Here is a 26,852-nt window from a genome sequence, read left to right on the forward strand (position 1 = left end):
TTCATCAAGCATAACACCAGATTATTGAGACTGAAGGCAACCTCCGCGTTAACCTGATGTCCCGTTAATTAGTCCAAAATCATGAGATAAATGTATTCTTTTAATTTGGTACTGTTATCTAGATATACAACTATATCAGGCATATCTCGCCTAACTAATGTAGGCTTTTTGTAAATGTGAAGCGGGATAAAGGGGATATCCTTGAAGAAGGGTTCACTCAAAGCAATGCCGTCCAGTGTTGTTACTATCCACCTCTTCATCTTCTATGTGTTTATTTTCTTTCCGCGAGAGCTCCCTTGCAAAACACTGCGAGAGTCTATTTCCAGTTGTAACATGTTGATTTTGGAGGAAGGCCCAAAGTCACTTCCGATATGAAAAACTCAAGATAGAAAAATGACACACTTTGACACAGTATTATGTTCATGGGACAGAGGGAACAACCGATGAAAGGAGAGATTAAACGAGTGGAGGGAAAACAGAGATAGAAGAGAGTGGAGATTGCGGATGAGATGACCACGCAGGGCTTGGGCAGTGGAGCAGGAACTGGGCTGCTTTAAATCCTGTGACCTCTGACCCCATTTTTCCCACCATCTGACAGGTCATTAACGGTTGAGCTGGGCATCATCAATCTACCCCTAACAGATTACCCTCAACCCCCATGATTGCCTCCCTCTGTGAATAGTTATTTAAAAATAAAAACTTTATAAATCATAGATACACACACAGAATTATCATCAAATATGTATAGACACTTTGAATACAACTTTTCTAGCGAAACTATCCAGTGATCATTACAGTGCTGTTATATTTCCACAAAATGCGTTTCTCTACAAAAATATTTCTAATAAAAGCAACATTACAAATAGCATGAACAAACAGAAAATAAAGATAAGTATAAATAAGATTTATGGAACAAATCGTAGGCAGCTAGAGGCAGTGCAGGAAGTGACTAAGTCCAAGTGTTGACCTTCTGCCCATCAATAAATCAGTTGTGGTTCCTACAATATATGTTTGAACAGCATCCTGAATCTCTCTGCATATTGCTTTTGTAAGGAAAGAGAAGCTTTGTGAAGTTAAAATGCAATTGTAAATAAAAATGGAATCAAACTAGTATGGACTTCAGGAAGTTTGTAAACCAGTATGGACTGGAGGAAGCTTGTAAACCACTATGGACTGGAGGAAGCTTGCAAACCACTATGGACTGGAGGAGGCTTGCAAATCTCCCGGCATCTTCCCAAACCTCCAGCTCTACCGTAAAAGCACAGAGTGTAACGTAACCCCTCACTGACAGTGCTAACTGTAAAAAAACAAACAAGACGGTAGTTGTAAACGGTTTTGTGTTTTCCAAGTGGACGCCAACACGAGGAGATAGAAGACACCTGCTTCTTCACATAGCTTCCACTTCCTGCTCTGCGGCTCTCTTCTTCTTGGACGGGAACATCTCCCGCGTCCTTGAGAGTCCGGCCTGGACAGCCAGGAGAGAGTCAGTCTCTGGGCTGATCAGGGAGCCCTCCATGTCACTGTGCACTCTGCTGAGAACACAGCTGTTCGGAGAACACTCATCTCATCAGAGCCATGTTGGGGATGGATACACAAACACCAGTCGTATCAGAGGCACTGCTTTCCCTACATCGAGAGACCGGTGAGGTTCTACGTATCCATTGCTTTATATTCTCCAGTAGCACTCACATTAAGGAATCCATTTTGTTAGCTATGTTTGGCTTCTTGTCTGTCGTATATTGGATACTATTTTAATTTAAAAAAGGAATTAGACAAAGAAACCCACTCTTTGTCATACAGGGGTAGGTATGTATATATATATATATATACATGCTCTGTCCTCATTGACACCTTTTCAAGGAGTCCTGTCCCTCCATCATACCGGGGGGGTCACTCGGACACGTCCCCCAGATGGGGAGGCTCTCCCTGGGCAGTCCGGTGTGTGCTCACCGGGGGCGTTGTGGGGGTACAGGGCCAGAGGGGCCGTGGAGGGCTGCAAACTGACACGGGCCGCCCTAATGGAATCACAACAAGGAGGCAGAGCCGTCTGCGTCCCCACTCCAGCCCTATGAAAACACGCCGCAGTCGGTCTGCGTGTCGAGGCGGTTAATGGGCCGATCGGAGGATCGCTTCCATGGTAAGCAGACCTCTGGGGCCTGTTGTGTACATATGTTTATATTTTCCCGTCCTCTCTCTCTGCTGAAGTCTCCGGGGCACCACGATGTTTCCCGTAAGCAGTTCTCTAACGGTTTTCTCAGTCGTGATCTTGAATTAAATTAATCACTTAATTGACATGCTTGATGAAAACATTTGCTTCGAGCTAAGCTTCTCTGTCAATTGTTCAATATAGAATTAAGTTCAAGAATCCTACACACCAATTGTTTTGAGTTTTATTTCTATCTATCATTATTTCTATCTATCATCACTTTTCAAATTGGCCTTACGTTTTATTCTCTGCTCATGGCAATTGAGTTTTATAGTCAGGGGTGTAACCTGCATGATGGAACAAGGGGTTTCTTCCTCATCCTTAAAAGGATTTTATCACACCGTATATTGCAGGGGCCAACCTAATCTTGGGGTAAATTACCCTGAAGCTGAGTGTAAGCAAAACAAGGCCAGAGACTGTGGATCCTATCGGCAGAGTTCAACCTGCCGGGTTCAAAGTGAAAACAAGACGGAACACAACAACGTTGTTAAGAGCTTGGAAGGCCCCCGATCTCTGCCGCGTTTTAAGGTCGACAAGTGAATGTATTCACAGGGTAATAGATCCCGGCATGTCGTTCTGGCTCGGTGATTTAGGGTACATGCGTGTGCGCTAGAGTGAGGCGAGGCGAACTAGAAAGTAACAGAGAGAAAGAAAGAGAGAAAGTAGTTTAGTAAGCCAAATGTTATTACTGAACAAAAAGAGAGTGTAACCAATTAAACATGGAGATAGTTAAAAAAGCTAGAATGACAGGGATTGAGATGGAGATAGAGCGAGAGAGAGGGAGAGAGAGAGAGAGAGCAAAAGAGAGAGAGAGAGAGAGATCATTGTAGTGACAGGTTTATAGGATCCCATGGAGTGCAAAGCAGTTCTCTGTGACACTGACCACTTACAAACCCACAGACTTACACCTGACACCTCCGGGTGTGTGTCTGTCTTTCAGTGTGAATCTGTGCACGTGCGTGTGTGGTGTGTGTGTGTGTGTGTGTGTGTGTGTGTGTGTGTGTGTGTGTGTGTGTGTGTGTGTGTGTCTGTGTGTGTGCGTGTGTGTATGCTGTGTGTCTGGTTGTCTGTCTGTGTGTGTGTGTGTGTGTGTGTGTGTGTTTGTGTGTGTGTGTGTGTGTGTGTGTGTGTGTGTGTGTGTGTGTGTGTGTGTGTGTGTGTGTGTGTGCAGGGCCTAGCTTGGGTTAAGACCCCGTGTTTCGGACCCCCCCTCCCATCAATAATGAAAAAGAAGTTTCGAGTCACGTAAAAAAAAAAGAAGAAAAAAGTTTGAAGACAGCCAGACACACACACACTCGCACAGCCACATTCCTGCCAGATATATAGGCATCAGTGCTCTCGAGCAGATCCGGGGGAGGGCCGTGTACCTTTAAGAAGCTAAAGCCTTGCCAGGAAATCAGGAACGTATGTGTGCAGTGTCGGTGGTCCCTGCAGACCCCAGCCACTGACTCCATAAACTATTAGCAAACTATTAGCGCTCGTCTTCCACTGCCTCCTCCTGCTAGGTCGACCGCCTGTTCACCTCTGCATCACCTCCTACCTTCTCCTCCGGCATTCACCCTTTTTTTATTTTTTTGTCTCGATTCCTTTTTTTTCTCTCTGCTGGTCTAGCCTCCTGCGGCCCGTTCTGCCGGGGGTCCGGGCGGGTTCCGCCGCCCGGGAGCCCCCGTGTGGAGCAGCACGGACGCTTTGGTCAGGTTTGTTGAGAGGATGATGGGCAGTTGAAAAGGGGAGAGCGAGGCCGTGAGCAGGAGTCCTGTGGCTTATTTAAGAGCCCGTAAACGATGTGGAGGGCGACCTCTGACCTTTGTCAGCGAGGGAAACATCCCAGATATTTTCTTTTCTCTCCCTCTCTCCTTGTGTGTGCGTATGGGTGTAAGAGGAGAGGGCGTGCACGTGTGTGTGTGTGTGTGTGTGTGTGTGTGTGTGTGTGTGTGTGTGTGTGTGTGTTGAACCCGAGGAGGACATAGTCATGCAGAGACTAGGTTTGGCAAGGGGAAGGTGATGCCCATTTTCATCAGCTTGTTACACACACACACACACACACACACACACACACACACACACACACACACACACACACACACACACACACACACACACACACACACGCACACTCTCGTCAGGATACTAGAGCGTTCAAAATACTCAATAGTGATTTGAATTAGTTTGAAATTAAGATAGGTCTTCTGAATTTAGTCTAAATTAATCATTTTGGATAAAAGATTATGATTAGACAATAAATCCAACTATCCTCTGTTGAGAAAGCCAATTCCCCCCCCCCCCCCCCCCCCTTGAACAATTTGAATTGTTCATAAAAATGAATATCAACAGAATATCCAACATGCATAAAACAAGCAGAAATAACAACACTCACAACCCAGGAATTTATCGGATCTGCTGAGGTCGCATGCGGCGGACTCGTCTCTCCGTGAGTTAATCTGCTCATTGAGTGTTTTTACTGTGCTAGTAAGACAGCTGCTCTGCCTCACTCTGAGACCCGGCGTGCCAGCACTGCACTCAGCCTCCATCTCGGCCGCCGTCGGTCCCTCTGCAGATTTACTGTAGATGGCCTTTGAGCGAAAGAGGTATAATGTGTCAAACCGTTGCCCCCATAACCCCAGGGATACTCAACAATGTTTAGCGCTGTGGGAGCCTATTTGGCTCACCGGACTCTTTGAAACAAAAATGTTTCACTCCCCCCTGGTGTACAGTGTTTCAATAAATCGAACCAGTAAATCAGGGACTGAATTCAAACTTTTTTCTCTCCAAAAGAGAAACGAAAGGGGGGGGGGGGGGGGGGGGGGCCTGACCTCTGAATGGTGTTGTGCTGTGGACTGTAATAAGACACTCTCCGTTTGAAGGAACTTGTAGCAAATATATTTGTTTCGTGTACAGATCTCAGAATTTGACGAGACAAATTGTGAACGGACCATACGCAAGAAGAGAATGCAAATCAGCGGCCTCGGTATCCCCTTGAATAATTGTAACGGGATGCAGTTTGAGCGAGCACACACACACACACACACACACACACACACACACACACGCACACGCACACACGCACACGCACACGCCCACGCACACACACACACACACACACGCACACACACACACGCACACACACACACACACACACACACACACTTCCACGTGCACAGATACTGCAGGGGGATTCGTTGATGGAATGTGAATGTCAGCGATCTCTTATTTACTCTCTCTATATAAAACAGTGAAGAGTAATTAACAGCAGGGATCCTCCCTGGCAAGAAGGTAATTGACTGTTTCAAAGTGCTTCACTTCATAACCCAGGCCAGCCTATGTGTGTGTGTGTGTGTGTGCCAGAGAGAGAGAGAGAGAGAGAGAGAGGGAGAGAGAGGGAGAGAGAGAGCGAGAGCATGCCAGCGGATAAGGGAGGGAGAGAAGGAGGAGGGAGGGATGGGCAGAAAGACAGAGGGAGCGAGAGAAACAGTGTATGGAGGAGAGAAACTGAAAATCAGTTTTAAAAATGATCTTTTCTAAAGCACCCACCGTGGCCCTTCTCCGTTCCCTCCCTGTGTGGACAAGGGTCAGTGCCGTCCTGGCTCCAGACACACAGAGACACTCTGCTGTTGTTTATGAGCACATTAACATCACCAGTAAGTGCAGTAAGACGGACCTGGTGGGGAGCTGGTGCCAACAGTAAGAGGTTCTTCATGCGGCTACGTGGATGGAACGACAGTACACATGTCCGGCTTGGTAGCGGTCACTTTTTGGGGAACGTTTTGTTGCGTGGTTCCTGGGATTATTTATTTGTCTTTGATCCTACCGAATAAAGAATTTAATATTTCTGCTGTAGTTCTCATTTTGTTCTCATTTATATGAGAATAAAATAAAACCACCCATCCAAAGCCATCAACCCAGGGAATTATTTGGTCTGAAATCAATTTGGCCCGTCGATCACACCTTCCACAATAAGTATAGGTTTAAAGTGGTGAATGGAGTTCATTATAACTGTACTCAATCAAAGCGAAAGGAATGGCTTTAGTGTAGAAGTGAGTGTGAAAGATGTGTTGGTTAGGCAGTCCTAATCAGAGCAACACATTCGGTCCGTGGGCCCGTGGCAGTGTCTCTGCTGTTCGCCAGCTGCCTCCATCTCTGCAGGAACACATGCTCTCTCCTCTCCTTAGCCTCCTCACAGGGCACATAAAGTTAACGACAAGTGCATTAGGACATGTGGATCAGGGTTGATCTTTGTTCAGTGTAGTTAATTAGGGTTTGGTGCTAATTGCTATTTGTTAATTTCTATGTTGACCCGTGTTAATTGATTGTATCCGTTCTCGTGCCCCTGGAGTTGTTATGGCCCTGATAAGCAGCAGTTGGGTCTGCAGCAGTAAAATCTTGCAGACGGGCAACCCTGATTGGTAATTTGGTTAATTGGTATTAATTAGCTTGTAAACAAATGCAATACCCTTTTCAGTTGTTAATCATCACTGGTCCTATTAGCTGTTGCCGCAAGACCTTTCTCATTGACTCCATGGAAATGAAGGAACAACATTTGTTGATGTCGTTGACTGCTGTTCGTTCAACGCTGATTTAAAGTGTGTAATTAAAAAAGAAGAAGTGTGTAATTAGAATAGAGTCTATGATAATCCAGAGTTTTGTTTAAAAGAGTACCTCTAATTAAAATGACAATAGATCATAAACACTAAACATTTAGGAAGATAACACAATGATAATAATTATAATCATAACATTCTAAATATATTATTTTTTATTAAACATTTGATTGTGTACATGTGCATTTACTTTGTGCATATGCTTTGAAATGAAACATCTGAACAATAATGATAACTGAAATCTGAATTACCGTATAATGGTAAATGAACAGCTGAAAGATAACCCCATATGACTGGCCATGGAACTACAACAGTATCTTTAAGTGAGTAAGAACTACCACAGTATCTTTAGATGAGGATGAACTATAACAGTATCTTTAGATGAGGATGAACTACCACAGTATCTTTAAGTGAGTAAGAACTACCACAGTATCTTTAGATGAGGATGAACTATAACAGTATCTTTAGAGGAGGATGAACTACCACAGTATCTTTAAGTGAGTAAGAACTACCACAGTATCTTTAGATGAGGATGAACTACAACAGTATCTTTAAATGAGGATGAACTACCACAGTATCTTTAGATGAGGATGAACTACCACAGTATCTTTAAATGAGGATGAACTACAACAGTATCTTTAGATGGGTGAGCCATGTCAGGCATTTAGGAGATTTCAATGTTCGGTTCGTCGTCTTTTGGCCAGGCGCAGCCTGTCTGTCGAGAGGAACTGTTCGATTCTGGAGATCTGGGCTCGGAGAGAGGACTGTTGGTTCTCCGGGGAGCTTGGAGGAAACAAGTCTAATCCGGCGCTGGAACCAGTGCCAGGACCAGGAGCGGCGCTGGTAGTGGAACTGTAGGGACGGCCAGCATAGTTCACGGTCTGATTCAGTCCCTAGAAAACCCTTTAAAGACCTCTGGACGGTGTTAATAAGGACGACCATGGCGAGGGTAAAGGAACTCACCCATGTCCACTCTCCATCGGGGCAGAGGTAGGGAGGAGTTGGAAGCTCAATGATGCTCCGTCTTCCTTTATTAAAGTAAACACAAAGCATCCGTACAAGAGCTTACAATAAAGTGTTGAAAGTAAAACGAAAAAAGGGAACATTTTCTCTCACCGTGAACTCTCGGTGTCCATTCATAATGGCGGCGAGTTTATGAAATACCAGAAAATCAGTTATCATTTGGACAAGTATTGGTGGTGAGTGATGTGAGCGAGAAGCTGTCCCGTCCCGCGGCCTCACAGTCAGACTACGTGGAAAGAAACATTGCGGGCCTTCATTTGCTTTTCCTAAGCTTTCCAACCAGGTTTCTGTCTCCCTTAATTGCCAGCAGCTGGATCCTATAAAGCGCACAGTGACAGTTTTGTGGTGATGGTAACAAAAGAGAGTGTGTGTATGTGTGTAGGGGATGGAGATAGATAGAGAGCGATGGATAGAGATAGAGGGAGAGAGAGAGAGAGTGAGAAAAGGTTACAGAAGAAAGAGGGCTAGAGAGAGGGAAATGTGGGACAGTGGATGAATTCAGCAGGAAAAGGAGAGATATAGATGATGAAGTGAGCGAGGGGGAGAGAGGGGGGGTGATGAGGGAGCCGGCTAAAGAGTGAGTGGGTGAGAGTCGAGAGGTAACAAAGATTCATTAGTGGGCCTCGTCGCCCACAGCTCGTCCATTCTGTGTGTGGTAATGGTACGTGTCTGTTTGCTGAGCACACGGTCAATATGGCCTTTCATTCCACACTTTCGCTCCACGTCATTACAAATTGACCGTCAAATGTTATTCAAAAATAGTTAGCTAAACAAACCATGTTCAGATGAAGACTAAGTGCTTTGGTACCCTTTAAAATAAACCACACTGAGGTTAAATTCATTGTAGATATGCTTTGCCCTTTGGATCTGTTTCTGTTATGCAATGTTAACATCAACGTTAAGCAACTATTTCGGGATGAGTTTACAGATTTATCGGTCATCCTACTTCTCACACATTTCACAAAGTAACCTCTATTTCGTTGGACAGCCAGGACAAAACCATACGATCCACAGATGGCTGCTTTCATTATCCACAAGGGATCAGTTGCTCTATTCGGTGGCCTTTGCTGGAATCTCAAAACCTCAAAATAATGTTGGGGTTCACCCCAAGCAACATACATGCCTGGTACACAGACATCCCCTGATCATTTCTGGCACACAGCGATGTATGATGGAAGTGGCCCTCACAGTGCTGCCGGAGCTGGAGCCAAGGCTGAAGTGCTATGTGAAGCTACCCCAGCCTTATTAAAAGGTCATTCCCTGCAGTACTGCCTCCGCGGGGACCGCTGACATAAGAGCGAACAGTGTATCTATTACCTGCTGTTTAGCATCAAGTCGTATCGGAGCAACGTCCTGTCTGCCTCGGGAGGTCGGAGTACATTAACCACGCCGCCGCATTCACTCGTCATGAAGCGATGAATAATACGTGTTCTCCCGTATCATGTACCGATGTCGTCCAGTCTGTTTGGTAGGACGTTTGCGGGCGAGACTCTCTTTTGTGTCTTGAGTATATATGTACAGGCTCCTAGCTAGCCCTGAGCTGGTGGTTGGACTTACTGCGTCTTCTGCCGCTGTGGCTCTGAAGGTCTGTCTGATGGCCTTCCAGTCCCCGCGCTGGTCCCTCTTCTGAGGGGACCGACGCCGCGAGGCACTGGGAGCACCAGGAAGACTTGAGGCTGTGACTGCTGCTGTCACAGGCACTAAAGGGAGAGGACAATGTGACATGAAGCAGGACAACGTTAACAGTATTGTGGATATGTTGACCGTTAACATTGTCACAATCACAAGTGCCCCAGTCGATCACTTAAAGCGTGTTTGGATTAGTAGTTGTAGTTGTAGAACTAAAACCTCCTCCTGTTGGATAAACCTACCTCTGTTCTGGTTGACATTGATGGCAGTGGATGGAAGACACTGAGGAAGTCCAGCGGATAGCATTAGTAAGTGAAGAAACGTACAAAGATCAAAGGTCATTATCAAAATAATAAACAAATACACAAAAATACAAATTAATTTAGTACTGGCAACTATGATAGAAGAGCTAAAGGGTTTACTTTTTTGGTCTGAAAACCGGTCCATTCAAATGAAGAGCGGAATTTCTTGTTGCCGCAATGAACGGAATGGTCAAGGATGTGTGCATCTACAGAACCATCCACAGAGCCGTGGGTCTTTGGTGGGGACTCGTGACTTGGACGGTCGGCCGGCTTCAAGACACGCTCGGCTGAGGGATCATCTACCACCTCGGTCGCGGCTGCTTCAGCCTCTCTGACCTGCCGCCGCGGCTTAGATTCTCCAGCTGTCGTGTTTACATCGAAGTTGACCTCTTCGTTCTGCAGGGCTGAGCACGGCACTGCAGGTAGGTCTTGAGGTGGGTCCACAGTGACCACTTTACTCAGGTCCGCAGGAGGTGCCTCACGCTTGGTTTTATCTTTAACATCAGCTGGGGACCGCACTGGGATCTGGTTGCCCCTAATCTCAGAGGAACTCAACTCCTTGGACGTTGATTCCACGTAACTATTCTCCTTATTTGGAGGGTGTGTTTCAACCACTCTGGTCCCAGTGACACTCTCTTCATTCTCAGGTTCGTCAAATCTCCCTGAAATCTCCTTGTCGGTCTTGGAATGGTCAGCAACATTACCAACATTATTCTTGACCATGTCCTGAGCCTCTGAACATTCCTGATAGATGGTAGAATCGGACAGAGGGTAGTCTGGTAATGTGGAACTTAATGGAAAACCGCACATTGTTGGTTGATTCCCATGCTCTGGTGGGACATCAACAGGGTGTGCACTCTCTTTCGAACTGGTTTCCCAGTCAGAAGCTGTGCCTGACTCCACATCACAGGAGTGGTGTGGACCCGCATTGGGGGCCACGGGGGCCGCAGCCCCACTGTCTGTCGCCAGGTTGCTTGTGTAAGCACGGATCCCGCTGACCTCCAGAGGGAGGGGAGGGGCCGGGGGCTCGGTGCGCTCCGGAGGGTCGATGCCCTGCAGCGCATCGCTGAGCTCGCCGTCTCTCTGCGCCTTATCGCCTGACGTCACCCGCCCTATCTCTGTTCCTGGGCTGCGTGCCAACGATCCTAATCCCTCGGCTTCTACGTCCAGCCTCTCCTCCTCCTCTTGTCCAGCTTTCGTCCTGTCTGTCCCCTCTCTGTCTTCCAGCACTGCGTCTCGGGTTTCCACGGCGTCCTCCGTCAATCGCTCTCCAGCGTCCTCTGGGCCCGAGCTGTGAATGCCTGGTCTGCTGCATCCATCTTCCCTGTTGCCACTGAGTCCTTCCCGTAGTTCCCTGGTCCCCTCAGCCTGTAAAGCGCTGGGTCCTTCCTGGTGTTCCCTGGTCCCCTCAGCCTGTAAAGCACTGGGTACTTCCCCGTGTTCCATGGTCCCTTCACCCTGTAAAGCGCTGGCTTCTTGCTCACTTGGTTGTCTTTCCCGTGCAGTTAGCATGTCTCCTACAAGGTCTGCGTCATCATAAACAGACCTGTTCTCAGGGCCTGATATAAAGCTTTTGAGATTTTTCAGAAGACCCACGTCTGACAAACAGACGTTATTATCAATCACATCTGCAAGCGGCGCAGGATCACATTCATGTGTGAGAGGACGGGGTGCCTCAGTGCTTAGGCTGTCTGTCTGGCTGTCTCCTAGCCCGTGAAGGCTGTCCTGGCCAACAAGATTCCTTGTGGCCACCGGGGTGGCAACAAGGCAGTAAGGGATCCCTGATTCAAAAGGCTGCTGTGATGGATGGTAACGTGAGCCCTCTTGTCCTGAACCAGGAACATAAGAAGAAGACAGCTAGTTAGCATGATCCCATAAAGTAGCTTTTTTTAGCCAATGGGGCTGGATGAACAGAATACGATTTTACATTTCTGAAATGAACCACTTGTTTTCTTATCTCTGTGTCTGTTTCACGGTCTGTGTTTAGATTGTGCTGGCTGACCTTTCATTGCTCTGGTGACAGCTAACTCATCTGAGACCACAACAGAGTCTGGGTCTCCAGTCTGGGAAGGGACACAGCCTCCCTCACTGCCCAGGCGAGGCAGCTCTGAGCCAGGGCTTGATTCAAGAAGAGAACCAGGCCCTGTGCGGGCCTCCACTGCGCGGCAGAGTGGCGTGGTGATATCGTGGGCTTTGCCATCGTCTGCTATCTACATGAAGAAAAACAAACAGCTGCATACTTCTGATGCACTCATGACGTTTTCCACTGTTAGACCAACAGGACAAGCCATATTTAGTATTTGAGCCTACTATGGTTGTGTATATCTATTCGTTTTTTCCTTGCTTCGACACAACATGTCTGTGTGGGTTCATATGTATATTTACTTCCGGTCCAGGAGACGTCTGTGAACTTCGCCCGGACTGCTCTTGACAGAGCCGGTCATACGTGGCCCTCATTGATCCATGATCCCGCTGCTCTCTCTCAAGACTCTCCAGCAGTACAGCCCTCTGTTACACAACACAAACACTCACCTGACAAGGCATCACACAACACGACCTCAAGAACAACCACAAGAACGCCTCACAGATGTTTATAAATGTTTACACAAAATTGGGTTAGGCTTAGTTCAAGAGGTAGAGCAGTTGACTTGTGACCGGAAGGTTGCTAGTTCGATCCCCAGCTCCTCCTAGCTCAGTGTCGATGTGTCCCTGAGCTAGACACTTAACCCTAACTGCTCCCGACGAGCTGGCTGTCGCCCGTGCGTGGTCGACTCTGCCGTCGGTGTGTCAACGTGTGTATTAACAGATGTAAGTCGCTTCGGATAAAAGCGTCCGCTAACTGCCCGAATTGTAATTGTGAAATACTTCACCCTCCTAGAACAACTGACGTTTAGGTCCTACGGTGATAGTGTAGTGGTGGAGTGCTGAGTGTAGTGGTGGAGTGCTGAGGACCTCCTTCTCCCAGAGGGTCCTGCTGGTGGCGTGGTCCTCGGTGACAGCGGCCGCCCGGTGTTCCGCCGCGTCGCCCAGCGCCCGCGTCGCCTCGTGGTCCCGCTTAAGGGCCTGCAGTAAAAATTAACCGCCCAGTGGATTTTTAATGCAATGCTAAATTTTTATGTGTTTTCCGTAACCCGGGCAGAGGGTCCGAAACAGGCTGCAGAGACAGAGGCAGCGGGACGGTCTGCACTCGCTAATACAAATCAAACGGCTTGTGTCACGATAATAACGATTTTAATAAATGAAGGGATTGGGTGAATTAAAATGAGACTGGGGTGAGGGGAGGAGAAGGGGACAGTGAGGTATGTGGCTGTAAACCAGAAGATAATAACTTTGATTCAGCTGTGGCAAGGGCTGTGTGCTAATGTGCATAGCATGATATACAATGCTATTCTTCACATTTATGGTGAAGGAACGACACTCATCATTTATCCTGTCTGTGTGTAAATTCCCTGCGTAATCATTTAAGCAGGACCTGAAAAATCCCTGTTCTGCATGACAGAACCACAGGTCCTGTTGTGGGTTTTATAGAGACGGTAGAGTCCAATAAATGCGTCTGTTGGTTTAGCTGTAAGACAACATTGCAGGGGGTAGGTTCAAAACTAGATGGTAATTTTTCTAATAAGATCAACAATGTAATAAAAAGGTTGATGTTTTGGGATGCATATTTGTATCTAATTTCCTCTGAAAACCCTTTGAGATTTTAAACCATCTACAGAAGAAGTTTGTTTTTAGGGATTTGATTTGGCGGTGAACGATCTCCCAGAATCGTCTCCCATCTTAAGCCCATCGTTTCCCATCCCAGCACCAGGTACTGTTTCCATGAGCCTTGGAAACAGTACCTGGTGCTGCTCTGTGAGCAGGTGTAGCTCCGTCTGCAGTCTGGTCAGGGCTGACGTCTGGCACTGCAACAGCTGCTGGGCCACCTGCAGAGACCTCATCAGCTCCTAGCACACACACGCACGCACACACACACACACACACACACGCACACGCACACGCACACGCACACGCACACACACACACACACGCACACGCACACGCACACGCACACACACACACACACACACACACACAAATAATTCAAGCCAAATCATCTGGACTATGCGCTTAGTTCTAGATTCCGTTACAAAAAATTTGGATTAGCAATCGAAATAAAGCCATCTACCATTATGCACGGTTAATATACAGAAGATATGCATTGACACAGTTGATTCACTACAATCATACGTATTCCTCTTCACCTGCTTGTCTGCTCGTTCTGTTGCATTTTCCTCCTTAAGTTTTCTGTTCCTTTCTGTCTCCTAAAAAGAGTCAAAGAAAATGTTTCAGACTGGTGAGACCGATACTCTGTGGAACAACTTTGTAAATGAATTGGTAGAGCAGGGCCTCAACACTATAAGGTTTCTGTTTAGGGGCTGGATAATGAAGTAGTGGCTAGTGTTGCCCTCCTGGCTCAAGATGCTGATCCCCCAGCTGTGACATGTCTCTGAATTCACTGTAAGTTGCTTTAGTTAAAAGCATCTCCCAAATAACTATTAATAAATAGTAAGGTAGGTAATCGCGTTACTGTGGTGGTTCTGATCATTCAACGGTATTCATGTTCAACGAATGTGAGAAAATGTGTCAGAACTCCCCTGTTCCATTATTGCACGACAGGGTTTCATTGTGGTGCCTCCGTGTGTTTACCATCAGCAGGCGCTGCTGCAGCCGGTCTGCATGCTGCTCCTTGGCTGTGAGACGGCTGTTCCCTGGGTCAAACATGGACGACACCTGAACCTTGATAAGCTTGCCGTTTGTGTCCTCCAACTCCTGGCAAGACAAAAACTCATTCAAAAATGTATTTTCGAAGAAAATTATTATGAAATGATATTTAACAAATCATATCATTCAAATCAGTTATTTTTAGATGTCTGAAGAATGAATGGAAGCTAATTTCTTGATGGATCTCTCTCACACACCTGCATGAAGGAGTTGATGGTTGATTCATGCTTTTCATTTATGGATGTTAGTTTCTTGTTCATTCTCATGGCCTCATCAACTGGTAGAAACAACCAACAATCATTTTTGGTAAGTATATATTGAACAAGGAATATTTACAAATACATATAATCATAATTATCCTATATTTTAGAAGATATAAGCCTATTGTAGCCTAAGCATATTAAGCGCTATATAAATTTTATTTATTATTATTATTATTATTGTCAACTGAAGTCAGTATTATGCATTGCATTTTGTAAAATGTATTGGCTTTTTTACCTTCCTTCCAAAAGACGTTTAACAAATGACGCAAACTGTGACACAGACAAACCCATATTCTTGAAATTAGCAGCAAAGACAACCCTTTCACTAAAATAAATACAGATAGCAGGGTTGAGAGAAGACGGATATCTGTGTTTTAATTACATGGTATCATCATTGCAAATGACTTTGAGTACCTGGTAATGTCTCATCCATCTGCTGCTGACACATTATGAGATTTACAAAGGCCTGCTGCTACAACATGTACACTACACACAAGTGTTGCATACATAATCGCGTTGAATCGATTGATTTAAAGGGCATTTATCGACCCACTGGTTACCATCTCTCTCCAGTCTGCTATGGGCCTGCTTGACGGCGGCACACAGCCTGGAGAGACCCCCGAAACGGTTTTCCACCTCCCGGAGCTGCCTCAGGTGGCTGTCCTTGGACCTGCTCTGCAAGGCCAGCTTCTGCTCCTGGCAGAGGGGAAGGATGGACAAAACCACCCCAACACCCCAAGACTGTCGTTAGGACGGCTGCAATTATGACCGTTATACCAATGCATATGAATAATGATATCATTCGATATGAATAAATGGCACGTCGTCGGCTACTGAACAACAAGTAGGATTGACCTTGAAAAAAAAAACCCACAGGGAGCATAATCTTACTCTGTTGCAACTGAGCCAGATTGGTTCTTTAAAGGAGGAAACCAAGCTCCAAAAGAAACTTTCTTTGTAGTTTGTTCAATAAACCGGCTCGTAATCTTACCAATTTTCCTTTGAAGCACACAGAAGAGGGGAGGAAGCGGGCGGTCGCACACAGCAGTAGTGACAACAGCTTCAGTGAGTGAGACCCCACTTACTCAGCCCACGCCTCAACACACTTGATCGCCCCTCAAACTGCCATTATGTTGTTCCTAGGCTTGTATCAACTGTACTTTTATTTTCTCTTTCTCCCTCGCTCTCTCTTCCTCTATCTCTCTCTCTCCCTCTCTGTCTCGTTTCACTAATAACTCTCTTTCACCGTCGTCCCCGACTCGCTCCCGCGCTCACCTTTGCTATCTCCTTCTCACTCCCACTTCCGCACTTGAAGGGAAGGGTAAACCGAACTAGGCCCAGTTATAAAATATTTTAATAGAGATATTTCCCCTGCTGCGGTGGCGGCTCAAGTGTCGCACACTCCCCTTTGTGTAACTCCTGATGAGCTGCCTCCCCCAGGCTCCTGCCCCGTGCCCCCCCCAGGCTCCTGCCCCGTGCCCCCCTCCCTTTCATTCTCTCACTCCCACCTGCCCTCTGGCAACAATTTGTATAATTAGAAAAATCCTATCCTTACCAGCTCGCTTGATTTCTTCTCAAAACTGTACGAGGACAGCTGTAAAACAGCAGTAAAACAAAGTTACCTTATTGTTTGACCCCAAGCATCACAGTGAAACCTGGAGGGTGGGCAAGCCAAGTCCAAAATATGAAATGTGTTTAATGCGTCCATTCTGAGACTACACATCCATTGATTACTGATTTTGCAACCATTACCAACAGAGGCCACTGATGTTAAAAAAATGATGTATGCAGAACCAAACCTTTGTATTTAAAGGATGATATTTAAATATCCTAATTGGATCTATTGATGATGTCAAATCTATTCAACACGTTGTATATCGATGTTTGGAGACAGAGATCCTATACAGCTGTACAACTGTATTTATACTGACTGAAGATATCAAAACCTTATAAAAGAGTAAATTAGGGAGATTTGACCGTAATGTGAGCTTCATATAAGAATATACAACCTCAAAGCGAGATAATTTCAGAAAACTATTTGAGATAAATAATCAATGACAATATTAAGATTGCACTATTATACGTTGAGTACACATGCACATTGTAAAGCAATCTTGTATATCTTGAAGTAGACAGCAATTAAATGGCTTTAATGGCCGGCCACTTATTGGTAAAGAGAATTAAAAGCCTTAACGTAAGGCAATCCACCAGAGCGTGTCATGACAATGAACACAATCAGTTCTTAATTTAACCAAACACCGCCGTGAGGGTCTCCCAGATAGGATATCAAAGCCCTGCTCTATTGTCTCAATAAGGCAGCTGGGCTGTTAAAGTGCATCGGAGCGTGCGTATGGTAGTATATCACCGCCGCACCGCCGACAGCCTGACACGGTGAGGCCCGCAGCCTGAGACGGTGGTGGGCCGACCCTCTCACTCCCAGCAGGACCCTCTCACACCCTGAACCCTGGCTCTACGGTCAGCGCTGCTAGTAAGATGCAAGGTGGCAGCATATCTACTACAAGAGCGGAACCTTTTTTTTTTCTCATTTTGTAAAGATGATCAAGATATCCTTATTTAAAAAAGCAAAATTAAATATACATCATTGTGGACAAAGACCTGACCAAAACACATAGGGGATCAAGCAGCAGAGACTAGCAGAATTTGTCCTTAAAGGGCACAACGTGTGTGCATGTTCAACTGTCCTTGAGTTAACAGTACCTGGAGCGCCTTCAGCTCCTCTTTCAAGCCGTTGATGGCATTGTCTTTTGACTGGGTGTTAAGTTGGTGTATTCCCTACAACAAGACATTAGTATGGGTAGCATTGGCATAATAAATAACATTAAGTGAAAAACGATTATACAACTAGATCGCTAAATGTTAATTGTAGCTGACTGAAAATACCCAAATACAATTAAATGCTGTATGAGATATGGTTGATTAATTTCAAATGTATTTATACCTTTTCCTCCTCAATGAGTATCATTTTTCCCTGAAACTTAAGCAGAGGGCAACACGGGATTCACAAGGTTATTCCCCAATCTCAAAATGTAAAAGGTATGTTTGGTTTAGATAAACAAAGTTCAGGCCAACCTGTTTTTTAAAGTTGGCAAGGGCCTCTGTGTGCTGCTTTATCATCGTTTCAAGCTGATGTTGTAAAGCTTCCTGCCAAACAAGAGCATTCTGAATAAATACAAAAGCTGAGGGGGTTTATCACCAGTTTATTTTACATTTCATTACATCGTTTAAGCGTGAAAACGGAGTATGCTGATCAACCTAGACTAGAGCTAGCCCTACCTTCTGCCACTCAAGCTCCTGCTTCTCCAGAACCAGCTTATTGATCTGTTGTCCAAAGCGTATCTCTGCATCCTAACACAGACCCAGAAAGACCCAGAAAGATGAGTGGACCCATCCATAACCGAAACATAGCATGGTGTGCACATCAGTGGGATGCAGAGGTAACCACTCAATAACGAGTCCCAAATGAAAACCCGTATGTAGTTGGTACTGGACTTTGTGGACAGTTTCACTAGTTTCTGCCTCTTCATATCTGCCTCTTCATCCAGATGAAGGTGACCATTAAAAGGGAGGGGATATTTGTGTAGGGCCATCCCCATCCTCCCTCTTCCTATGACCAAGGGATGTAAAAGTCAATTGCTTTCTATATCCATGGGACTTTTTATGTGAATGTGGGAGCTGGTAAGCACGTTGAGTTTATTTTATAAGTTCTGATTACTCGGCTACGAAAAAGGATGAAGTGATGACGCATTTATTATTTTTAAAGCTGTTGGATTTAATTATTATTCCAATTAGCATGTGTGCGTGTCCGTGTGCATATTTTGGTCGTATATAGACCGATACAAATAACAATAAGAATTAAACAGGAAAGAACTGTTTTGCTGTAGGAACAGCATGTTGATACTTGCTATAGTATTTAAACACACTGTTTGTAAATTCATAACAGAGAAAAAAATACATTTGTACCAGACATTCTATTAAATATCTGAAAAACCTTTTTTATGAATGGATGGCTTTAAGATTTTTATTAATTTGCTAGCTTGACATTATAAATATATAATAAAGTATTGCTTCATATAATGTTTACAGTTGGAAACACGTATTTTCTCACATTATTATTTCTACCGAAGCCGAAAAACAGTTTACCACTCAATGAAAGGGCCCCACCCATATCAGAAAATAAAAAAGGAAAACAAACACGCTGGAATTTGACCTGCTGGGGAATATCCGGGACTTGATCGGGACATCCTTTTGCCTGCTAACCTCTCCCCCCTAGAAGGACTCAACTACAAACTGCTGCTTCTGATAATCGCAGCGCCTGAGGAGTCTCACGCTGACTTAATGCGGTCCTGTCGGAGTAGGGTTTTAATGTTGTATACGTGCAATAGGAAACACGGCCATAACAATAAAAAGGAGAATGGCGACATATGGTTACTTTTTGCTCCTCTACACTTTTAGTACAGGCTGTTGGGGGAGACACGCTGAATGTGTTTGCTGTAGGGTGAAAACTCATTTGTTGTCTTTTGGTCATACATTTTTTGTCAGCATGTATTTTTTGGTCGGAGCCCAAACTGCGTGTGTGACCCCGATCATCATACAATGTGCTTCTATTCCAGCCGGCTCTTATCACAGGCAGGGGCCTTCACGTGCTGCTATTGGCCCCCACCTTGTTCCCTCTTGCAGCATGGAAATAACCCTTTGTCTCCAAAGGCTATGCCAAATGTGTTGCACACTTATTAATATTAAGGTGATCATCATCCTGATATGATGCAGTGTAATAACTGACATTTCCGATAATCAGAGTTACAACATGTTATTATTAATATTATTAATTGTATTGGTTTGATGACTTGACGATATTGATTCCTTGAAAGTATGGGCTTTTTGTGGCTCCCCAAAGCCATTTCAAATACTGCCAAGGACATTTTATCCTACCCTTCGAATCTGCAGCTCCTCGACCGCCTCGAGAAGGCAGGTTTTAAACTCCAGCACTTGAAGAGAGAAGGCTCCTCCACTTTCCACTTGACAAGGGACGTAGGAGACAGACAGTTCCTGCTCCAAGTTCTCCTGTCTTATCTATGGAGGGAAAAGAGTCATTCATCTAATTCGGCTGACTATGTCCCAACTCAGTTCAATCCAAACCATTTAGAGAAGTACACATAAAGGTAAGCCAGAGACTGATGACTTGAGCAAAACAGCTGCTCATGTTCCAAACCATACAAACCCCATAAATGATACTTAAATCGGTCACGGTTAACCAGTCAAACAATGCAAACAAATGCCAATGAACCAAAAAAACATCACACAGAAAAATGATATGATAACAGTGTGACTCTCTTTCTACTTTTCAAGGTCTGTGTAACAAACTTACAGTGGTGTGGGGAGGGTGTCCCTCGGCGAGATCCATGGAGGTGTTTATCGGTTGACCAAACGTCCTGGTGGGCCTCGACCCCCCCCCCTGTTAATCAAGACAGCAAAGTAATTATGTCAGAAAAGGTTAATAGAACGGGCTGTTTAATAAGCACTAATGTTCCGCTTTCCACCTTCCATGCACATAATTAGTTCCTCACCTGTAATTTCTAACACAATAATATTTCATCAGAAATAATAGGCTATTACATTAAAACCCTGTAATGTTTCCCAGTTGCTGCAATTCCACTTAATGGCTTTGAAATGACCATTAAGTTGGGGTTCTTCTTAGTTCGACGCCAAAGCCATCTTAAGTTCGAATGAACCTGCCCTTGACACTAATAGGGGTCATAACAATAACACTCCTCTGACAAATTTTTCTGCCCATTGCTTTTCAAATTATATAAGTTATTTGGTTTGACCTGTGGGTTGCTATGTTTGTGACTGTTACTATCTAGGCGGTCCCATCTCCACCAACTGACTGACATACAACCCTGGCCTGCTTGAATACACACAGAAAAAAAACACACATTGTGATTGACTGGTAAAGGGGGAGGTCTTCACTAGCCAATGATCTCTTAATAGAATGGAGCTTATTCTCCCATTTAACTTGTGTTGACATCAATCACGGAGGGGGGGGATTCAATGATCCCTGCTAGATTTGGACACTATTGTAAAAGGACAGTGGGGCCCCAGGCGTTGAGGGGAGGAGATATGTGAATGTGTGTTCGTCCATCTTTACAGCAAGTTTATGCACGTTTTGCCCGTGTATGCGTGTGTGCGTGTGTGTGTGTGTGTGTGTGTGTGTGTGTGTGTGTGTGTGTGTGTGTGTGTGTGTGTGTGTGTGTGTGTGTGTGTGTGTGAGTGAGGAGTGTGTCCGTTTTATTTACATCTCCTACGATCCAGTTGAGCAGATATTAGCCACTTTCTTCTGAACCATTGACATTTTAAATGAGAGCTATTGATTAAATGTGGAGTTATAGGGCTATATGTTATAGCCTGCTAGCTTGTTATTCAGAATCGAATTGAGTTTCATTTTTGAAAGCGTTTATGTACAAGATAGGAATTTATATTTAAGAAGAAAAAAACAATACTTACTAAATGATACGAGCCAGTTAGGTAACCTTTGCGTTCGTCGAGAGTCAAAGAGTGAACTGTGAATTCTAACGGATGTCTTAGTAGCTTAGTAGTGTATACTCCCTTTTTAACACTAAAAGGTGTTATATCATGGAAGACACCGATGAATGGTTATAAATTGTGCCGTTATATTAATTATATTACTATATTATTACTGGAAAAGTACGGCGACGCCGACATGTTTCATAAATGTTTTCGTTTCCAACTTTCTAAATCTCAAATGCTGTAATATGCTGCACGCGCGACGGTGGACACTAGAGTACAGAACACATTGGAACGATATTCAGACTAGGTTTTTAATATTGACCATGACGAAAAAATAACAGTAGTCAGCCCATTTGTAGTATGACTTTGTATACGGTCTATATGAGCAAGACCCAATGATGTGTAATGAGAGCGAGAGGGTCAGTCAGAGCGTTTTTCTACTCAATGAAGAAACACGTTCTTTGCTGATTGGCGCCATCTAGCGGTGTGTAAGCAAACATCTATCTTGATGAATATAATATATAAACACTGGGTGTGCTCAACTAGCTAATTGCTTTGACCTGGGCGAAACATGGCCACAATCAAGGAGAGACTTGCGGCTCTAAATCTTGCAGAAAAACTCTATGTGCGTCCCCCGGGTAAGACTGTATCTTAACTGAAACTTATTGCCATGCGTCCACATGATCCATGAACAGACCATATGATCATTTTTTATTTAAAGTGGCCTCTTCATTAGCCTATATGCTAATTCTGAAGATTTAAAGCTGACAGCAAGTACACAGCAAGGATAATCTTGGTTGACTGCATTTCTTGAACTTCATATTGCATTTCTTCAGTCTATGTAAATGAAGTTAAAGTGGGATTCTTTTATATCCTTTCAGCTCAGGGCGGGATTTGTAGGAACTACCAGTCTTTGTCCTCTTGGAGTGGACTTATAGCCCATCTCAAGGCATCAGTAAAGGTGAAGCGTCGTCGAGTCTATATTAAGTCCCATGGCGACTGTTTCTTGGGGTCTGACGCAGTGGACGTCGTGGCAGTCCACCTGTCCCATATCAAAGGTCTGGAAGGTGTGTGTACTGCGCATGTTTTTACAAATGTTCCCAACTACACACACAAAATAATGAGCTTATGTTACAATACTCAGATACATCAGTAAAACATGGTACACACGGGATTTTCATGTGTAGAACGAATGCTGTAGTTTTCCAGAGCAGAATCTACCTATATTATTTTCAGTTCAAATAGGTCAGCTTTCTAGTGACTATCCTCTCTACTGGGCATCACTACAGGTGCGACCGTGTCCAGGGAAAAGGTAGTGGTGGTCTGCCAGGCTCTGCTGGACTGCCATGTGTTTGAGGCTGTGGGGACCAAAGTCTTTGGGAAAGACAAGAACCTGGATAGGTTCAACGACTGCAGCAATGCTCTCTACAAGTGAGTCATTGCCCAGCAAACTATTGGTGGTTCAAAAAGGCTTCGTTTGTGGATATTTCCACCGTTTTCTGGAAGAAGAATAATAGTGTTTTGGTGATCAGGCTTGTCTCCGTTACATTTTCTACTTTCCTACCGGGATGGCAGGAGTCCTCCTGCTAGTTGGAATACAAAATAACTCCAATACTCTCCTCCAGGTTCCTCCTGCATACTCCCTCAGTTGATGAATTGGATAGGGGCGTCCTCAGTCATGGTGTCCAGAAGTATTTCTGCACTGATGCATCCGATGGGTATTTAAAATTGTTACATTTTTTGTATTGTTACATTGAAAGCCAAATGGACGTGCACTTCAAACACCAATATAAATATTGCGTAGGTTCAGTGCTTCTGAAAATAATCTAGTTTGTCTGTTCACTAGAGCTTGTATCATTTTTGTAAATTACGTATACATTTTGTTTGTTTGTAGGCAGGAATCACTGAAGTTGCCAGGGGATACAAAACCCCCAGAGACTCTCCCCGATGCCAACAGATTCCAGGCTGTAATTGAGGCAGACAAACTGAGTTTGAGTCCCAGTAGACTACAGACTGACACAGTGTTACCACAAACATGTAAGCTGCACATCTTATCTTTGGGTATGCCTTGTGATGTATAACAAACTATTTTGATGTGTCGGCCTTGCAAAGGATTTGGAGACCACATCTGCTGGGAGGGAAAGTGAAGTATTCAGTATTTTGTTCCTGTAATACATGATGGCTATTTTAAACCCTTTTTTCGTTCTTAATTCTGGCCTCTGCAGTGGTGAATGAAGTGTGGCAGGAGCAGACCACAGTACGGCTGCTTAAGCTGGTAGACCTCCCCCTGCTGGACGGGGTGCTCCAGTGCAGCCTGAACCAAGATTCCCACTTCACTGCACCACGTCCACTGGCTCACTGCAACCCAGACCTCATCTACAGCGACCAAAACCTAGACCGACAGATCCTCCAGGCCTTCAAAGAATTCAAGTACATTTTGGGGGTCTTCTGAACTGCACTTAGATTTTTTTGCTTCGTCTTAGCTCAATCTACTTATGCTCATTTTAGTTTTATTTCTGTAATGAAGTTACATTTAAGGAACTAAAGACAAATGGATTCTCTGAAGGTGTGTTTATTGACTCTCTCAGTGAGGACGAGTGGCTTTGTGCGGCTTTGGGTTGTCTGGACCTGCTCCCCGACAAGGCGGTCATGGAACTGAGCAGAGCGATCCCCAACTACTTCCGACAGGAAGAAGACAGTCAGGACTACATGGTGGTGGACCGCATCGCTCCAGAAGAAGGCAAGTGTCCCTGAACCAACCATTCAGGAATTTATATTTATTTTGTTATTTTTCATCCAGCAGCTATTGAAACGGCACATTCCGTTCTTTGCTTGTTTCCATTCAGTTTGTAGTCGAAACGACAAGAGCTACATTAAATAAAAAAAATACGATAGTGTTGCTGAAGGTGTGATGACCGTTGTGTGTTCTCCCCAGGTGGCTTGAGCCAGTGTCAGCTACTTGTCTATGGGATCCTGGTCAAACACTACAGCCTTACAGACATGCTTCCCCTGCTGCCGGGGAACTTGACAGATGTTTATGCAGCCATCATTGACCTCCTGGGTGAGACCTGGGACAGATAACTATTCACTTCTTGTTGAGGGGAATAACAAGAGCCATTAGGTATCTTCAATTGGTGTAAAAGTCATCTACGATCGTTGCTTATAGAACACTAAAACTTTCAAAGTGCATCATTAGTGTTTGGGTCTTTAAATTTTTCAAATCTGTATGCAAGATTAAGGGATTTTAAATGTAGTCAAACAAGCAGGTACAGGAACTGAAGGAGGTTAAAGTGAGCCAAAGAGAACTGTACACTCAACTAAAGTCCACAACTCTTCCCGCACCATTCCTCGACTACTTCCCCCGTCCTTGCTGCTCTCCATTCTCACTTGCCTAGTCAATGCCAAGCTGGACAAGGCACTGGAGGCTTTACAACTGTGCCTCAAGTTACTGCCCACTAGCTGCAGAGAGGAGCTTCGCAGGCTGCTGACCTTCATGTCCCTGGCTGCTGACCCACAGGGGATAAGACTGGACAAGGAGGTGAGACCCCAGCACCAGTCTTTGTGCATTCTCTTGGGAAAAAGTATCTGAAGATCGCTGCATCTTGGTCTTACAAAAAAAAAAAAATATATATATATATATATATGCAAAATATAGTTTTTGTCCTGTTCTACACAGGTCATGCAGACCTAAATGTTATAAAAAGACGCCGGTGTTTGATGGTCTGATATTCTGGTGCATGTGTAGATGGAGAACCGCCTGGCAGTGAGGAGGTCCTTCTCACGGGCACTCCTCCACAGTAAGACTCTCTCCAAGGAGCAGGAGGAGCTCATGGTGGCCTTCATGCTCGGCAACACGCAGGACATCTTCAGGGTTAGTTAAAGGAGCATTTCACCGGTGGAGGCATGAATATGTATTGAAATTGGGTCCTAAATGTAGTCGAATAATAAAATAAAATTCTAATTTGGTGCCGTCTTGACCGAGAAAAGGCAGAAAGTGACTTTTTGGTGCTTTTGGATTGAAGACAACAACTCCCACGATGCACAGCTTTGCTGGCCACTCCCGCTGATCTAGATCAGTGGATCCCACCCCCTAGTGCTTGTAGTCTTACGAGAATCCTCCCCTCTTACACTTCCTATTTACTTCTATGCAAAAATCGTCATATTGCGTCATCTTAAACAGGAAATGTTGGAGATCTATACGGATCTCTCCAGTCTCTCCAGAAAATAAGGGAATGATGCACGACCATTCAAAAATATGAGTGGGTTTCTAACGATACACAGCTTAATGGAAATGGGTGAAGTTTCCCTTTAAGTATTAATCTCTGATCTAGCAGTCTTGCTATGCTACAGCAGAACTTTGAGGAGAGACTGCACCAAAGCTGAGCAGGACAATAGATCCTTAAAGGGCTGGAGCTACCCATTGCTTCGTTGTGGGTGTATTTCCATAGTCGCCGTCTACACTTTGATGTTTGATTCCTTTACAGACTCTTTTGTTTAGCATTTTATTGCTGCTGGCCGTGTTTGTGTGCAGGCTTAAATCCCCGCCTCCAGCAACATAATGGGTCAAAACAAATATGAGGCAAAAGAAAGTGAAACACTGATTTATATTGTCTGCTGTCAGACTTTAGCTATGAATCTGATTTGTGAGACTAGTTAAATGTTAATTTGGAATCCTTTGGATCCATCTGAAGGTATACTAAACCTAGACTTTTCTATTCAACCCAAATATCTTGGCCCAACTCCTGGCCAAAATGTATTTTTATGCCACTTTTACTACTATGACTTGGTGTCTTAACGGATTCCAGAAAGATCCTGTATCTCCTGAAACTAAAATCTGATTGTAGTAATTAATTCGAAATGATCAAGTCAATTGAGTGTTTTTATTAAGATTTTGATAATTTAAATGTTTCTCTTATTTTTTTTTATGTCCACATCAGATACCAGGGGCCCTGCACAAAGCAGTGAGCGACAAACTGGCAAGCCTTGTGCACAGGAACCATCCGGATGTCACAGGTAATTAACGTCTCTGTGTAGCACATGAGAATGCTATGGATAACCCTGTAAATGCCCTGTCATTTACTGTTTTGTTTGTCACCCCAGGTTCCACCTTCTGTCAGCAGGATTTCCGGGACAGTGCGCACGTTAGAGATGTAACCCAAGGGGAGCTGAGGGCTTTGCTAAGCAACATACATCTGGACCCCAAGATTTCAGACAGAAAGAAGAGGAGGTTGCTCAGGCAGTTTTACCAGGCTCACCCTGAGGTGTTTGATCAGTATTTTGGTGATTCAGCCCTTAGCATGCTGTGATATGTGAACGCTGTCGCTATCTACAGCTGTAGATACAAACGTTGCTAGAGTTGTGGAAAGGTTTCAATCCATTTAGGCTTGTGTTGGAAAATGTATGGAAGTTATTTTTTTTTTGTGTGCCTTTGCCATATGTATTTGAAATCAAATGAGCAATAAATAAAATCTAATAGTTGTTCAGCAAATTTTCATGCTATAATAATTTATTTTATTTGAGCCAA

General features: G+C 44.5%; 2 protein-coding genes across 5 annotated transcripts; one reads left to right on the forward strand and one right to left on the reverse strand.

The window, feature by feature from the left end:
- Nucleotides 1-6,979: 6,979 nt before the first annotated feature.
- LOC130389630 (uncharacterized) lies at nt 6,980-21,742 on the reverse strand. 3 transcript variants are annotated; one of them, XM_056599491.1, is made up of 21 exons: nt 21,305-21,742; nt 20,169-20,255; nt 19,733-19,873; nt 18,077-18,148; nt 17,873-17,944; nt 17,742-17,777; nt 17,501-17,575; nt 16,338-16,376; nt 15,343-15,478; nt 14,717-14,796; nt 14,445-14,567; nt 14,000-14,059; nt 13,598-13,702; nt 12,711-12,821; nt 12,144-12,266; nt 11,761-11,968; nt 9,879-11,587; nt 9,699-9,738; nt 9,385-9,527; nt 7,768-7,832; nt 6,980-7,656 (listed from the first exon to the last, which is right to left on the reverse strand). In XM_056599491.1, exons 2-21 carry the CDS (start codon nt 20,202-20,204, stop codon nt 7,479-7,481), a joined length of 3,552 nt encoding a protein of 1,183 aa, XP_056455466.1. In that variant the 5' UTR covers nt 20,205-20,255; nt 21,305-21,742; the 3' UTR covers nt 6,980-7,478. The 3 variants fall into 3 exon arrangements, with proteins under 3 accessions (XP_056455466.1, XP_056455467.1, XP_056455468.1); XM_056599492.1 differs by lacking the exons at nt 16,338-16,376; nt 17,501-17,575; nt 17,742-17,777; nt 17,873-17,944; XM_056599493.1 differs by lacking the exons at nt 16,338-16,376; nt 17,501-17,575; nt 17,742-17,777; ... (3 more) ...; nt 20,169-20,255; nt 21,305-21,742 and adding an exon at nt 15,774-16,138.
- Nucleotides 21,743-21,861: 119 nt separating this feature from the next.
- On the forward strand, nt 21,862-26,808 carry LOC130389631 (DEP domain-containing protein 7-like). Of its 2 annotated transcripts, none has more exons than XM_056599494.1 (12): nt 21,862-21,966; nt 22,210-22,395; nt 22,618-22,759; nt 22,954-23,046; nt 23,223-23,365; nt 23,554-23,758; nt 23,917-24,068; nt 24,264-24,389; nt 24,724-24,866; nt 25,074-25,199; nt 26,266-26,341; nt 26,429-26,808. In XM_056599494.1, the coding sequence occupies exons 1-12, from the start codon at nt 21,900-21,902 to the stop codon at nt 26,632-26,634; spliced, it is 1,665 nt and encodes a 554-aa protein (XP_056455469.1). In that variant the 5' UTR covers nt 21,862-21,899; the 3' UTR covers nt 26,635-26,808. The 2 variants fall into 2 exon arrangements, with proteins under 2 accessions (XP_056455469.1, XP_056455471.1); XM_056599496.1 differs by having other exon boundaries at nt 22,210-22,386.
- Nucleotides 26,809-26,852: the final 44 nt, after the last annotated feature.

This window comes from Gadus chalcogrammus, chromosome 9 (genome assembly GCF_026213295.1).
Source record: "Gadus chalcogrammus isolate NIFS_2021 chromosome 9, NIFS_Gcha_1.0, whole genome shotgun sequence".
Lineage (NCBI taxonomy): Eukaryota > Metazoa > Chordata > Actinopteri > Gadiformes > Gadidae > Gadus > Gadus chalcogrammus.